General features: G+C 37.8%; 2 protein-coding genes across 2 annotated transcripts; one reads left to right on the forward strand and one right to left on the reverse strand.

Annotated features, from left to right (window-relative positions):
• Positions 1-1,468: 1,468 nt before the first annotated feature.
• LOC116207707 (protein EIN4) lies at positions 1,469-4,544 on the forward strand. Its single transcript, XM_031540777.1, has 2 exons — positions 1,469-3,226; positions 3,776-4,544. Exons 1-2 carry the CDS (start codon positions 1,469-1,471, stop codon positions 4,322-4,324), a joined length of 2,307 nt encoding a protein of 768 aa, XP_031396637.1. The 3' UTR covers positions 4,325-4,544.
• A 5,638-nt stretch (positions 4,545-10,182) lies between these two features.
• LOC116207129 (AT-hook motif nuclear-localized protein 20-like) lies at positions 10,183-11,846 on the reverse strand. The gene has a single exon (XM_031539992.1). The coding sequence runs from the start codon at positions 11,410-11,412 to the stop codon at positions 10,549-10,551; it is 864 nt and encodes a 287-aa protein (XP_031395852.1). The 5' UTR covers positions 11,413-11,846; the 3' UTR covers positions 10,183-10,548.
• Between the last annotated feature and the right edge of the window lie 4,958 nt (positions 11,847-16,804).

Raw genomic sequence — 16,804 nt, forward strand, 5'->3', positions numbered from 1 at the left:
GTGTGGTCGAGATCGGGACACAGAGTTGTAATTAGTGGCTCTGATTCTCATCCGCAAAAGTCCTTTCCCAACCCGCTCAGGACATTAATGCAAAGTTTGAAATCTTGGGGCGGGGCCAATTGTGGGTGACAATGATAAAAGAGTAGAAAAAGGTGCAATTTGATAAAAGATCATGGGGGGAGGAAATTACAAGATCAGAGTTTGATATTTATTTTATTTATAATAATAATAATAATTTATTCTGATGCTTATATCTTGTCTATGGGGTCTGATCTGACGAGGCATCGGGCGAAAGAGAAAGTCCAGGTTCTCTTCACCTTGGAACCCCAGGCCCCACCCTGCAATAATATAATCTTTGAAAGCTACGAAGTGACCCGGGCTTTTGAGTTTTGATAAATCCTGGCCAATTACGTTGTACAAAACATATTCAAATTAATCACGATCGTGAACTGTTAATGATGAATGTTTTTCATTGCAGTATGCGATTCCGCGTACGATAATACAATAGCGTAATCCTGACAATGTGATTGGTGCTTTTAGAGGCGATGAATTAATTGATTTGTTTTAAAAATAGAATAAGATGTTTTGTTTTTGTATCTTTGGTAAGTAGTTTTCCTATGGTCCCACTCCTTAAGCCCTTTTTCTCCGTCGTCCTTCCTCATTTCCGGTTCCTTGGGGTGGGGGGTTGGGTCTTCCTTCTCCTCCTGTGTCTGTGGGCGTCCGTCCAGCCTTTTTACCACTGAGGCCAAACAAAGAGCGCATTCTGGGACGGTTTCTCTAAGCTAAATCTGCTGTAACTCTTCCAAAGACTGGTTTTTTCGTCTGGGGATCTCCTCTGTGTCGGGTCTCCTGTTCTGTTGGATTGACTATCGAGAGTACTTCTTCGCGGAGGTTGCGCTGAATTTGCTTTCCTCGTCAGGTGAACAGGGAGAGGAAGAAGAAGGATGAGGAGGAGAAGCAGCTATGGTTTCTTGGGTTGTTTTTTGCGGATTCAAGAAGAGCTCTGTAGGGGATGTTTCTGTGATTAGTTAGAGCAGATTCATATCTGCAACAACCAGGGAAATAAACGGAAGGTTTATCTCTTTCGTGTTCACAACTGCTTCACGGTATTGTTCACACCGAAACATGTTCTTTCCCCCTTCTCTTATGCAAATCTATTTCTCGGTGTCTCGCTGTCCGAAGATGTTCTGTCTTCAGATTGAAGGTTGCCCATCTCAGATTCATATCTCTTGTTATATGGGTTAAAAGATTTTTCCGGGGATCTTTCCTTTTTTTGGTTTGACATGATTTTTTAGACTTGCAAGTCTATGGATTGAGTAAGAAATTGGTTGGAGTTGGATGGTTCCGAAGTGCTATGGATCTTAGTAAATCTTGGAACTGGGAGTTGGTTCTTCTTCTGGGTTGAGGGCATATTCGGGCGGAAACGCTGCGTGGATGAACTGATCGAATTGCTCGTTTCAGGGTAGCAATGTTAAGAGCAAGAGTTCTCGGGTTGTTCCTATTAATTTGCTGGCTCATTGTTTCTGCTGTTGCCAACGACAATGCATTCAATTGCAACTGTGATGATGAGGGGTTCTGGAGCATCCAGTTCATTCTGGAGTGCCAAAAAGTGAGTGATTTCTTGATTGCAGTGGCCTACTTCTCGATTCCGATCGAGCTCCTCTACTTTGTGAGCTTCTCGAACGTGCCATTCAAATGGGTGCTCGTTCAATTCATAGCGTTCATTGTCCTCTGCGGCTTAACACATTTGCTCAATGGTTGGACTTATTACGGTCCGCACTCATTCCAACTGATGCTTTCCCTGACCATCGCCAAGTTCCTCACTGCTCTAGTCTCGTGTGCAACAGCAATTACCCTTTTGACTCTGATCCCGCTTCTCCTCAAATGGAAGGTGAGGGAGCTCTTCTTGAGGCAGAATGTACTTGAATTAGACCAAGAGGTCGGGATGATGAAGAAACAGAAGGAGGCGAGTTGGCATGTCCGGATGCTGACACGGGAAATTCGGAAATCACTTGATAAGCATACAATACTTTATACCACTTTAGTTGAGCTGTCCAAGACTCTAGATCTACAAAACTGCGTGGTTTGGATGCCCAATGAGAAGGGGACTGAGATGCACTTAACGCATGAGCTGAAGGTGGGCTCCTCGAAGGGTTACCAACGATCCATCCCTAATAATGACCTTGATGTGATCGAGATAAAGAAGAGCAAGGGCGTCATTATCCTGCGACCCGATTCTGCTCTCGCTGCTGCAAGTAGCGGTGGGCCTGAGGAGCCGGGTCCAGTTGCGGCGATTCGTATGCCTCTGCTTCAGGTTTCGAACTTCAAAGGTGGGACTCCTGAGTTGATTGATACCCGATATGCAATTCTAGTTCTGGTCCTCCCATGCATAGAATCTCGGGATTGGAGTGGCCATGAGAAGGAGATTGTTGAAGTGGTGGCTGATCAGGTGGCCGTGGCTTTGTCCCATGCGGCAGTCCTCGAGGAATCACAGTTGATGAGGGAGAAGCTGGGAGAGCAGAATCGAGTGCTTCAGCAGGCAAGGAAGAATGCGGTGATGGCTTCCGAGGCAAGGAACTCATTCCAGAAGGTGATGAGCCATGGGATGAGGAGGCCGATGCACTCGATCATGGGTCTTCTCTCGATCCTTCAGGACGAGAACACTATAAGCCCTGATCAGAGGCTCATTGTGGATGCAATGGCAAAGACTAGTGGTGTCCTGTCGACGTTGATCAACGATGTGATGGAGATATCAACCAAGGACAACGGGAAATTCCAGTTAGAGATGAGACCTTTTCAACTTCACTCGATGGTAAGGGAGGCTTCTAGTCTTGCAAGGTGCTTGTGCATATACAAGAGATTCGATTTCTTGGTTGATGTTCAGAGCTCTCTGCCGGATAGGGTGATGGGAGACGAGGGGAGGACTTTTCAGGTGATTCTACACATGGTTGGATACCTACTGGATAGCTATAATGGAGTAGGGGGAGTAGTGACTTTTCGCATCCTTTCTGCCAGCGGCAATAATGAGGGCGTGAACGATCGAAGGGTGTGGGGAACGAGCATGGCCGCAGAGGCTGTTCATGTGAAGTTTGAGATCGAGATCAGCAGTCAAGGTTCTTCTAATGATGGATCGGTTCCTTCGGTTCATAATCCTGATCGCTGGAGCCGTAGCAAGAAGGACTCGAAGGATGGTCTCAGTTTTACCGTCTGCAAGAAGCTCGTGCAGGTCAGCATTCATAACCTGCACAGTTACCGCACGATTTTAGGCCTCTATATCAGAATTTTTAGTGCAAACTTGAGCTTTTTTCTGTTTCTTGCGTGAAAAATGCTCAAAGTCTTTTCAACTGTTCCGTATTTTTCAAAAGGATTTCTGATGCCACATATAGAAGGTTTCTGCTTGATTCAGCATTCTTTAAATATGTTATGTATATATGATTGTTTGCAGCATTTGTATCCTTTGGCAAGTGATATTCTCTTAACGACAATGCTAAAATATCAGAGTTGATGGAAAATTTGTTGTGTTTTAGTGCCAAAGAGCCTCCAACAGATGGAAATTTCATAATTGTCTGAACCTCAGCACTCGGTGGAGAAAAAAGTTTGTAAATTAGGCAAGCCATGCTGTGATTATACGTGCTGATGAATGAATATCTTAATGATTGTAAAGCTTCATTTTTGTTATTCTGCCTGAAGTCAAGAAAATTTTGTGTTCCATGGTTCTCTTCTTCTACCGGGTAATGTTTATGCGAAACTTTGCTGAAAAGAAACCTATTTGCAGATGATGCAAGGAAACATTTGGATGGCTTTAAGCTCTCAGGGGCTTCCTCAGAGGATGACCCTAGTTCTCCGGTTCCAGCTCCAGCCCTACAGGGGCCGAGACCACTTGCCACTTCATGGGCAGACTCCTGAGCAACAGCACCATGCGAAATCCCAGTTTAGAGGACTCCAAGTTTTACTGGCAGACGATGATGATGTGAACCGAGCGGTGACGAAAAAACAGCTCAAGAAGCTCGGCTTCCAAGTAGGCACCGCAGCATCTGGATTTGAGTGCCTGAGCGCCTTGAGCCACTCAGAGAACTCCTTCAGAGTCATAATCTTGGACCTCCACATGCCGGACATGGACGGCTACGACGTGGCCATGAGGATAAGGAAGTTCCGGAGCCGGAACTGGCCGCTGATCATCGCCCTAACAGCAAGCGAAGAGGAGAACGTCCTGGAGAGATGCTTGCAGGCGGGAATGAACGGTCTGATCCGGAAACCCGCAGTTCTTCTGACAATGGCCGATGAGCTCCGCCGAGCCCTGAACCGAGCCGGCGGTGGTGTGTGATAAGTTTTCCACATCTGGATTCTAACGGGACTGTACGAGGCATGCACAATATATATGTTATATCTTACTAACCATTCAATGGATCGATCTTCATTGTAGCTAGAGTTGCATAGGGAGAAATATATAGCTTTACCGAAGATTTTTCGATCAGAACAATTATCACAGGTTCCCCACTGAAGTAAAGGGAATTCGGTTTCGATTCATAAATGGAGTTTTGATCTTCTTCGTTTCGTCATCAAGTTACAATCGTCTGGGCTGAAGTTAAAATCGTGGGAATCCATGGAAGCCCACTGATTCCATGCCCATGACGAGTCAGTTTCAGCAAGTTCGGGTCCACTTCCTCTCTCTATGACGGGGTATTAAAAATTGTACAACGAGCGCGAACCAACAATAGTATCGGATAGAGCCCGGTCACGGATATATGATCAAATGCACCAAATACCATTAGGCTTAAAACTATAATGCACTTCAATGCTCGTATTTCCGGTTGATTTGGATTTATTGTGGCCCTACGTCTTACCATGTCCATAAAGTTATCGGGCTACCGACTAGGACGAGCAGAGAAGGTCCGGTTCTAGACCGAGAATCATTTGGGTTGGCAGTTGATGTACTACGTCCGATACTCATCACGATTTTCATATCACTCCTGTTTGATATTATGACATGCAACCTCCAAGGTGATTGCTCAGTGAAACGAGGCTTTGTCTTCCAAAGGGAAGGTCAATGGGTCGAACCTCGACTTAACACGAAAGCGCTTATGTTAGTAAGATTCTTGTCTTCTATCCTATGGAAATTGTTATGATCCATTATGTGCCATGATTTGGTAGGGTCATGGTGGTTTAGGTGAGCTGATATCTCACTGAGCCCTATACCCAATTGAGAAAAATGGAATATTTCGTGACGGTTGAGGAACTTTTCTGATCACCCCAAAATGGGTTGCTACGCTGGTTCCTCCATTCCAATCTTTTATTCAGCAAAAAAAAGATATTGCGACATGTAGTCGTTTCAACTGGGATGACAATGGTTTGAAGTAGGATTCCTTAGTCGGTAGCCTCGGCTTCAGGAATAAGCCTGCCATGAACCAGCCAAAAGTAACTGACATCGGAATATCACAATTCCCGACCGGGATATTCGCTGTGCCTGTACGCAAACACGGATGTAATACCTCTACAGGACAGGGACAGATTCAATTCCGGGACTTACATAAGGATTTTCCCAGCAAGTAACGCTACTATAATGTCCTCACCAAGTAATTTGAAGTAGCGATTCGTTCTTGATTTTGTATTTTTTCATGGCACGATTTCTCTATTTTTCTCACGGCACAATTTTTCTATGTAAAAGTAAATTGAAATGTCACAAAATGATCATAAAATTTTAACTGTGTGAAGAGATATATGTATAACGTGTTTATCGGTAACTTCTGCCGATAGAGGTCGTCAACAGTGAAAATTCTTCTTCTTCTTTTTTTTTTTTTGCTTAGACAACAGTGGAAATTCTTAATCATAAGATAAGTTATCGTCGTGTATAGCTCTTTTTTTTTTTTGGGATAAGTGTGATCATATAGCCTTTCCGCTGTCCTTGAGCTACCCGATGGATGTTGTAGTTCTTCTCAGACGGATGTACCAATAGAAGTTTATCAATACTGGCTATTTTGACATAAATATCAATTAAACATGTGAATCAACTCATTCCATTCGTTCACTGTTTGGAATCAATCCAAGCTGGCCACAAAGAAGACTACTCCTAGCTATCTATCTCAGAAACTAAGTAAATAAAAATGAAATCGACATCTAACATGATCGGATCTGTTTCGAAATTCTGTCTTGAATCTGATTCTTATAAGTTTTAGGCAGTCTTCTAAGGTTTATAAAGGGTCAAGTTATTCTATTCTCATGCCATATTCGTTATATATCCCGATGATATTAAAATTTATATATATGTATATGTAATTTTACTTTTATGGGAAAAATATATATTTTTTAATTGCAAAAAGGAAAAAGAAAAAAGCAAGTGCACTAAGAGCCACGAATTACGGCACATTTTAAACAACATAAATGCAAATTCTACATAAACAAACGATCAAAGGAATTGCAATATAATCTAGATTAAAGAATAATTAATCTACCATACGAAATTCTATGATATGATACAGGAACCGAATAGATCATATTTGAGAATTCTAAGAAATTCATCAGAACATTACTATAATTAAGACTTAATCCTATCCGTAACATATAGGATAAGAAATTATTGATCTATTGATCTCACTTGAGCATCTCAATGAGCAAGCAAATCAAAAGCATAATTCCTCTTTTAAAATATGTCAATAAATTCGGTTCTTCGACTTGGGATAAGGAACGATCAAACACTCAAAAGATACTTTTCACTGATATATGAATAAGCAAAAGAGAATGAAAGAGAAGAAGGTGGTTAGGTCAAATGGCACCAAATTCGGCCGGAGACGTCGTGTACCCCACGGCAATTACTTGCATAATATGAAATTAAGCTAGTTAATTAATTATTCAAAATAAAGCCAAAATTAAATTGATTAATTAAATAATTAATTAGAGGAAGAAATGGTCATCGAGAGAGAAGTAGGAAAAGCCAAAAACGCCATTGGACTATTCCCTCCCTCTCTTTCTCTCTGCTGAAGCAATGATTCTCCATTATCTGTGCTTATTAAATTATTAATTGGGCTAATGAGAATAGTTCCCTTTTGTTTATTTAAATATTATATTATATCCACACATACAGGCTTTATTTATCAAGTGGTCCATATTTCCTTAATGCTTGTTTTGTGGAATCATTTTCAATGGAAATAAATTAATAAACTAGTCTCACGGCGTGAAATTAACATCGTTTGGTTTGGTGATTAACTAATTAATTAATCATGAATTGAGCCGTTGATGGTTTGCGTTTGTCAGACTAATCACACAACAACTGGAGATCAGAGAAAAGCATTAATTTACTTTGCAATGCATGTGTAAAATCCCGGTTTTACCTAGTGTGTGTCTAAAACCCTAGGAACGGCAGCAATTGATGACTGGCGTGTTACGACTGGAATATTATTTTAATTAAGCAAACACGAGGAAAAAGTAAATGGCAATTACTTAAAATAATCATCCATTAACAGTAACATGTGAATCCATGTGAAGAGGGGTCCTCTATGCTCCTAATTAATTGGAATTTATATATGATCCTTTGAGTGTCAATAGAACAAAAGGAGGGAGAGGAGAAAAAGAAAACGACATCCGGCCTTGTAATGAGGAGAATTATGTGATCTTTTCTACAAAAGGGTTTGCCCTAATTAATCAAGTTATTCTTGAAAACCAACATCATGTATATGTTTGATATATATATATATATATATATATATTTATGAGTATATACAGTGAGTTGAAAGACAATTCATAATCGAGATTTATAATGAATCTCGAGTTAGTTCATAAGATGAATTTTTGAGATCATGCTTCGATCAGTTAATCTTTTCTCGATGTAATTTTCTTGTATCAGCAGTCTTACGCTCTTATGATCAACATACTTAAAATATATGAGAAGGCAATTGCTTATAATAGCAAGATCAGAGAAGTCTTGTTAAGATGGAAAAAAGGGGTCATGTTAGACATGTATTCACTGAAAATTATTTAATGACGAGGGTCCGAATTTGACATATTATATCAAGAATTTGATATTCCATATATGTATCTATGTGTATATTTATGATTGAGGATCTAAGGAACCAATATCTGTCAATATTAGTCATTTGCATTGGAGCATTCCCTCTCATGATTGCTTATGTATACAGATAGATTTCCATGTCCTTTCGGACGAGTTCAATGACTTTCCTCTTATTGATATATATACACATATATTACTATGAGATAAATTTATATATATATATATAAATATATGTTTGATCAATATATAGTAATTGGCATATATAAAACTCATACTAATTAAGATTATATATGTATGGTACTCTTTTTATATGATGTAATTAATTGGTTCCTCCAACTTCCAATATTATTTTCAGGTGTTCTACGAACTGATTAATTAATATGATACGTACTTTATCCTTTTCTTTTATCCCCCTTAATTAAAGATAGAACTGATTAATTTTTCCTGTTCATAGATATCTGCAAATGAACACAAATGATTAGTCTTTCAGCTTCTAATTAATTAAATTATCTCTTCAACAACTTCAATACATATGTTAATTAATCCAATAACTTTGTTGGTTTACCTTTTAGTAATTAATTGCGCAAATTAGGGGTCGATCGACGCAACCCCCTAACCATGGGGTTTTCATTACCGTCGAAGAAGGGATAGTAAAGAAGACCTAACACATGTACAAATTAATTTTCTGGAAGTTTTCGAGCTTGCGGTAAGCAAACTATGTCAAACATATTGTATTATCAAGTAGTTCTCACTCGGAATATAGAAAGTGAATCGTACCATAATCCTATAAAGAAATCTCACAATAATATCTCATTGCTCAATCATAGTCGCGCTAATGAACCTCAAAAAACCAATTAGGAATTCTAACTTAATTAGAGAACTGCCTGGGACAACTATAACCCTAGTATTATATGATCTTAATTAATTTTTCGGTATGTACCCTGATATTCGGAAATCCGAAATATCCCGATTGATCTGGTTCGAGTCAGGTTGATCCACTAAGGGATAAGACTTTATTAATGTGGATTTTTTTCCATAATCTTAATTAGTTTTAGTTAAATTGCTCGTGTACGCTTGATCATTGAGAAATAATTTTATTGCACAAAATAGGGAGCAAGTAAAAATTACACAATAATCAGCTAAGGTAAGCATAGTATCATTTGTCGCATATGTCCTAAAATCGCATGATATACTTGATGGATCTCTGTTACTCGAAGAAAATCACAACTTAAAACTGTATTCGGGATAAAACCGAAGCTGCGGGTTGATTATTCATTTCTTAACATATAATTAACTTATGTGGTAAATTAAATATAACTAACTGATTACCCAATGTGTTGCATGTTTTAGTAGTGCAGAACCCATAAAAGCGCACAAAAAAAAGGACATAAAATGACCCATGATAACAATACAATCCGTTTTGTAAAATCTATCATATGTTTTTTTTTGTCAAATCTACCCCATGGTTTACTTTTGCATCAAATTTATCCCGGCGTAATCTTTTCCGTCGACATCTAACGACCGTGCTGACGTGGCACGTGGAGAGATAGTGGGCCACACTTGCCACGTAGGCGCCACGTCAGCACGGCCGTTAGATGTCGACGGAAAAGATAACGCCGGGATAGATTTGATGCAAAAAGTAAATCATGGGATAGATTTGATAAAAAAAATATATGATAGATTTGACAAAACGGACAAATCATTGACCATTTTAGGTACATATAAAAAAAATGCATGTTTTTCACAACAGCAAAGCACAAAATTGCATCATGTGCCATCACAGCTGTTCTAAACAGAGGAATTTAGGGCTTCGTGTGGGTTTCAAGAATTAAGGGACGGTTTCAAATAGTAAAAGCATAAGAAATAACGAGGGGAAGAGGGAAAGGGGGAATTAAATAGCTAAAATAGACTGAAAGTACAGAGAGAAGAGAAGAAGAAACATTCATTATTGAAATTGCATGTTGCATTAAAATATATATGCGCATATCAACTCACCACATTCAATGGATGCAAACATAAGTTATTGATATAATTAAAGTGTCCCCCAAAAATATATTTTTTTCTCCCCAAGGATCAACACATCATTTAATTAATTTCATAAGGGTTAGGTTTTTTCCTGACTTCAACACACGATATAATATATTGGACTAAAAGAAGTTGGAATAATAATTATTGGGAAATTATATTGAAACTAAAATATATAATTAATCATCATCAGCTGCAAAGTTGAATTTCGTCTCAATGGATGATGATGGTGAACATGCCATGAAATAACAGTAAATTGAGATTCAAAGTTCACAAGCAAGAAACCTCAAATGATCTAATTAATTGGCACATTACAGAGAGGTTTTGGTGCCAGAGTCATAGTAAAATGTACAAAATATATATGACATGAGAAGAGATATTTGCTTAATTTCCCTACTTGAACCCTAAATTGACTTACTCATTTATGTCTTCGCTACAACACAATAGAGAAGGATGGTTGATGATGATCTGTTGAGCAATTTTCTCCATGTAGTTTTTGCTCCTCAATGACTTGTCCACAATTAGCCATAAGGAGGCCTTCCATGACTCCAAGCACCGAAGGCCTCATGGTTCAGCTGCCCACCATTAGGAAGCAAGTTTGGCGGCAAATTATAGACCGGCATCGATGATGGGTCTGGTAACCCACCACCTTGTTGCTGCCCTGCGTTGCCGCTCCCTAGTCCTGGCGGAGACCCGCTACCAATTTGGCCCTGTCCATTACCCGCTTCCTCATCTTCCTCTAGGGGCAACCTCTCATAGGTTGCGTTCGAGAATGTGGCAGCGATCACCATGACCGGCCCGGAGGCTACTAGTGGACCCACTACACTCCCACCAACTACCTGTCCTTGGCCTCCTGCCAGGTATATCGTCAGGCCTGTTGATCCAGGTGGGGCTGGACCAGGCAGGAAAGCTCCGGTCAACGAGAGGATCTCGAACCGGCCGTGCAGGGCCATGACCGATCCGGGCGCAGTCGGTTGTCTGAGGGTGACGTTTGTCACCATGCCACTCCCGCTCAACACACAGATGCCCCTCTGTCGCCTCCGAGCAAATTGGGCCATGCTGTCTGCAACGTCCGTCCCATTGGCTATCTCCATGACGTGACTCCTTAGGGCGTTAGGGCTATCACGGGTGACAAAGATCGGGGGCTTGGGCTTGTTCTTCGAACCCGGTGGCCGGCCCCTTGGCCGACGATTGGCCACCTCGATGGCCCCTTCCTTAGGCTCGTCGCTGTGTTCTCTTTCTTCCTCTTCGACCCCGCCACCACTTCCACTGCCTCCATTGTCCTTCATGGAGATGCCGAGATCTGGCTTTTTCGCTGGGGATGAGCTCGTGGAGGTGTCAACCCCAGGCAACCCTACCTGCCCTGTCCACCAAGGATTGGCCATGACTTGAAAAACCCTTGCACAAATCTCCTAGACACAATAATCTACACCGCACACAGCAAGAGAGATCTTGCTGGCTTAGGTCAATCTTTGGAAGCTATCACGTCTTTCGTTCTTCTCTCTCTTTATATATATGTATATAGCTGAAACAGACAAGACTAAGAATCGAAACACACGGCCTTGAGTCTGCCACAAGAGAAGAAGAAGTACCAAAAGGGGAGATAGAAAGATGCAAGGAGTGAATTGGACGCTCTCTCTTGGGATGATGATCTTTGAAGAAGGTACTAAAGAGAAAAGATGGAAGGGTTAGAGAAAGAGAGAGAGAGAGAGATTAGGAAAGGAACGGTAAGGAGAGTAGTGAAAGGTGGAGAGAAATAAAAACCTAGTAAAGCTGAGAGAGAGAGAGAGAGAGAGAGAGAGAGAGAGTGCGTGTGATATGAACGGGAAACAACCATGTAAGTAGCAGAGCAAAGAGAATGAAGGAGTCGAGGTTGTCTTTCTTTTGGCGAGACTATAATCACGACGTGTTATTAACCTAATAATTAATTTAGATTGTTTCTCACGCATCCATTGATTTTACTAGAGATGTTTATAATGAATTTCAGTGCTATTGCCATAGTAGAAAAAGTCCACTAATGTGAAAGGCAGTTTATCGACTCTATTACACCTCGTGATTGTCCATGCTGTCTTTTCCGGGTTAGATGTTGGTTTTCTACTTTGCCATTTCTCTGTTTCAGTGGATAAATTTTCTAACCAAATTACGTGTAGAACAGTGAGGTGTAGAAGAAGAAGAAGAGGGGAAGAGGGGGGAGGCTCTATGGGAATTAGGGTTTGAGCTGAGAGAGGAGGTGCGTGTGGGGCCGCGGGCGCGCATGAGTTGGTGGGTTGCACGTCCCTCTCCAATCTCTCGAGTCCCGACACACACATATTTCTCACCTTGATGCAATCCAAGGGCAATGGGTTATGGAAAATTACATTATTCTATTCTATAATGCTTTGTTTATATTAATCTATTACGTCTACAAATATAATATATATTTAGGTTTGTTTTCGGGTAATAGCATATAGATAAATCATTCAAGGTTTAATTATTAATTTTCAAAAGTCTAATTTCACCATATCACTCATTAAAAAATTTACTTACTTCAGTCATTTCACGCTACACCACGTGGCCTACTATATTATTGACATAGAAATTTCTTAAATTTTGATTCCTAATTCTTTAAGATTTTGTTAATATTGCCTTTCAAAATGTTGTGGTGTAAAGCAACGTTATTTTGGTGTAACTTTGCCTATATACATTTGATGTGTAGTCTCTCTCTTTATTTTCCTATAGAAAGTAGAGTTCTAATTTTTTATTTTTTATTTTTAGAAAAGTAATTATCTAATATAATGCTATAATGTATTGGATACTTATTCATATGTTATTAGACATTTGATCTTTTCCAAATATTTCATTAAAATGACTAGCCACATGTTCTAACGTTCGGAATTTTTCTTTTTGTTTAATTGATCATAGAGGTTATAGCGCGGTACAACACATTTTTGTTAGGTAACCAAAATGTTCCAGGTTCGACATTTGTTGTGAAACTACTCGTGCCCTTTGTTAGTTATTATGATATTTATTTCACTGTATCAGAATCACAGACATCTCTTATAATTAGGAAAAAAAAAAGAAGAAGAAGGAAGAAACAATCTCTTCATAGCAAATTCATGGTTGGAAAAATTCCGGCATACCCGACTAAGATCCATCAATGTAGAACCTGACACTATTTTAAATGAGGATAGACCAATTACTATTTGTGAAAATCCCGTTGGACACCAGATGTGGTTAATTATCAGCTTATTTATTTGTGAGACTCATTAACAGGGTCTACAATCATTTTATACTTAAACATATCAGTGAGAGTAAAATAGGATATGTAAAATAGATTTGTGAGAGTGTGAGGTTCGTGTGTTGCGAATAGTACCTATATTTGCTCGCTTTGGTAGCAAAGATCCAGTACTCGTTACATTCTGATTATTCTCTTTGCATTTCTCATATTCAATATAAAGATCCGCTTTTTATCAGTCGGATACCAGAAATTTCGTGTTTTCACAACATATATAAAGCACCATAACGAGCGAGCTGTCCTTGCATAAGGTCATCTGTAAGCCATGGTAATTTCACCTAATTATAACAATACAATCCTTCTTCCAGTTAATCACAACACTAAATTATTTTCAATTTCTGATTATTTCCATGATTTATGTTGTTGCACATGTAAGTTCATTAATTTGAAGGCTAATCAAACTCCTATATTTTCACCCGAAAAAGAAACTCCAATATATATTTTATTAACTACAAGCAGATCACATTTGATAGAAGGGTTATTCCAATTTCCAACCCTTTTGAATAATTCAGCCAATGCTGCAATGCATAATAAGATCGAAAATTATAATCTCCGGAGCAGTTTTAGGTCAGAAGTCTAATAACTGAAGAATTTTCCAAAAGCTTCAAATGCTGTACACCAGTAAGATATATGTGTGTGTGTGTGTATACCTATTATGTGTATTAATTTTATGCATCCAAGTAATTAAAATGGAATTTAATTTGAATATTACGAGAAAAGTGGGTCACAGATCAAGATTTAATTCTAATATATTACAATTCCAACTTTTTAGTAAATCAGGGTTTTCGCGTTTACAATCAAATTCCATGCATGGATCACATGTTCAAAAGAAAGATTATAACAAGGTCAAACATGAATTATAAGGTCAATTATAAAAAAAGGAAAAAAGAAGAGCACTTTTTTTGGTAAAATAAAGAAAAAATAGCTGGATAACCAAGAGTACATAAGTAAAATATTGCAAGTTGCTTATAATAGTTAATATCAAATTCAATTTAATTTTGTACTTCCATATAAAATGCAGCAGTCAGAGCACCTATGATATAAATTTATACACACACACATTTAGTTAGGAAAAACTCAAACTATTTTGCTAAATTCATGGATTTATGGAATATTTACTTAGGAATGGATCCACAAGAATGTCTTGTAAAATAAAATATCAAATATACTTCCGTTCCTTAGAAGTATGTGTTCATAGTACTTTACTGATATACAACTAGCTAGCCCTTCAAATTTGTTTTATTTAACCTAAATATTAACTTAATTATTGTAGTTATATTATAATAATATTTTTTCGGCGAACATATTATAATATATTTTTCACAAACTATACAAAATAAAAATTAATTCTAGCGCTGCACTTCTCTTAGATTCGGCTAGCTTTAAGCAGCAATTATATATATATATATATATATATATATAGTTAATATTTTTTTTCCCTTTGAAACAACTTTACTACTTAATTTATCCTTCCATTCATGTATAATTGATCACTACAAACCCTGTGGGTTCACGTTTTACGCAATATTAATTTTTTGGGTGGGGGTCGTTTTATTATTATTTTTTCATCTCATTAGTTTTAGTGCTTTCAATTAATTTTACAAAATATATTTTTATCTAAAGTGATACAAAGAAGTTAATTAGGAGATTTTCTTAATATTTTATTATACAAATGGGTTTTTACCTAAAATAATCCATGATTTACCCGTTTTGTCAAATCTATCATATATTTTTTTTGTCAGATATATCATATAGTTTACTTTTTGTATCAAATCTATTCCGGCGTTATCTTTTCTGTCGACATCTAACGGCCATGTTGACGTGGCATGTGGAGCAATAGTGAGCCACACTTGCCACGTGAGCGCTACGTCAGCACAGCCGTTAGATATCGACGAAAAAGATAACAGTGGGATATATTTGAAATAAAATGTAAACCATGAGATATAACTGACAAAAAAATATGATAGATTTGACAAAATGCGTAAATCATTGGTCATTTTAGGTAAAAACTCCTTATACAAAAAAAGATCGAGTCGACCCAAAAAAATTATCTCTCCACGAAAATGATTTCTAGGTTCTCACAAAATTCACAATATGTCAAGTTCTTTTTTATATTGCGTTTTGTTAGATGTAATGTTCATTTTTTTATTTACCCTTTAATGGGGCCGACCTAGAAATTGGATTAATTAATTAGAGTCCGTTGACCTTCCGGATTTTAGAGTATACACTGAAAAAAAATGTTCTTTTTTCTTCCTATAGCACAAACTGCCTAAAATATGATATTTCTTGAATCAGAAATTCTTAATTCAGTTAAATAAGATGTTCGTCATTCAAAACAAAGGAAGCATGTTTTATATATCAATATAACGAACAAATTTTATCAATATAAAATGTAAGATACTGTTCATCCAAAAAAATGTAAAATACTTCGGAAAACAAGGTTGATCCAGCGAGAGATTCAAAGGGCACAAAATGAATTGCCCATCGACTATTTCAAATGATGATACATGATAATATTGCCCTGATCAACCTCAACTGATTAAGGTTGAGTGATATACATCTATGTACTGCGGATTTAGATGTTCATGAGAGAAAGAGGAGAAAACAAGATTGCCACTTCTTAAATCAAATTTGAGAATGGAGAGTTGACTCTTTCGGGCAGCGTTGGTAGTTAATTACATTAAACTGTAGGCAAAAAAAAATGTTGTTTATAGACTTATATATATATATAAACCGATGAGCATTGATTTAATTATAAAATGCGTTATTATTTTACGTATCATCAATTTCGGTGCTATATGTTATAGATAAATGTAACCTACCTTGGCATGAACAAAAATGGTTCGGGGACTTCAAGGCGTTTTACACAAATTGCTTATTTTATCCCCTCTATCCTTTTTATTATTATATTTTCCCTCAGCAGTCAAAACTTCATTTTCTAGTTACTTGTGACCAATTGTGATTGGTGCTTTGTGACGAAAATTGGCCTTTTTTTTATGTGTGGAAAATTTTATGATTTTAATTATTTCCTGCCATCTTGTAGGGGTCCTTTTCATGGAAATTTATGGTTGGGGTCACGAAGAGCTTAGTTTATTGTGGGCGGCAAGGGCCATGAGTGTTGTGCAACATAATTTTATATGCAGTATATCATATTTTCTAGTGTAAGCCATGCCATATATAATAATCAATGGAACTGTAATGCTATTATATATATATATATATAAGGGAGACTTATGAGTCAAGTACAATGAAATTAAAAAAAACCTAATAAAGGAGCATAATAATCGGACCTAGAACTTAATTTAGATTATCAAGTGAAAACATGTGTCATTATACTATATTATCTTCTTGTATTATATTTATACTATATACTTGGTTCAGAACATGGATGACACTTGAAACTTTTTGTACTTTTTTTTAAAAAAAAAGCTATCTTAACATCGTGAATATGCTTAATTTATAGCAATGCTCACGGGAAAAAAAGAGGGAGTTATTCTCGTTTC

The sequence above is a fragment of the Punica granatum genome, chromosome 5, assembly GCF_007655135.1.
Source record: "Punica granatum isolate Tunisia-2019 chromosome 5, ASM765513v2, whole genome shotgun sequence".
In the NCBI taxonomy this organism is placed as follows: Eukaryota; Viridiplantae; Streptophyta; class Magnoliopsida; order Myrtales; family Lythraceae; genus Punica; species Punica granatum.

What these genes read in the sequence shown, in the direction of transcription:
- LOC116207707 (XM_031540777.1), top strand. Translation starts at nt 1,469, where the DNA reads ATGTTAAGAGCAAGAGTTCTCGGGTTGTTCCTATTAATTTGCTGGCTC. An exon ending in TCTGCAAGAAGCTCGTGCAG is followed by an intron (nt 3,227 to 3,775) that starts GTCAGCATTCAT and finishes ACCTATTTGCAG; the next exon opens with ATGATGCAAGGAAACATTTG.
- LOC116207129 (XM_031539992.1), bottom strand. Translation starts at nt 11,412, where the DNA reads ATGGCCAATCCTTGGTGGACAGGGCAGGTAGGGTTGCCTGGGGTTGAC.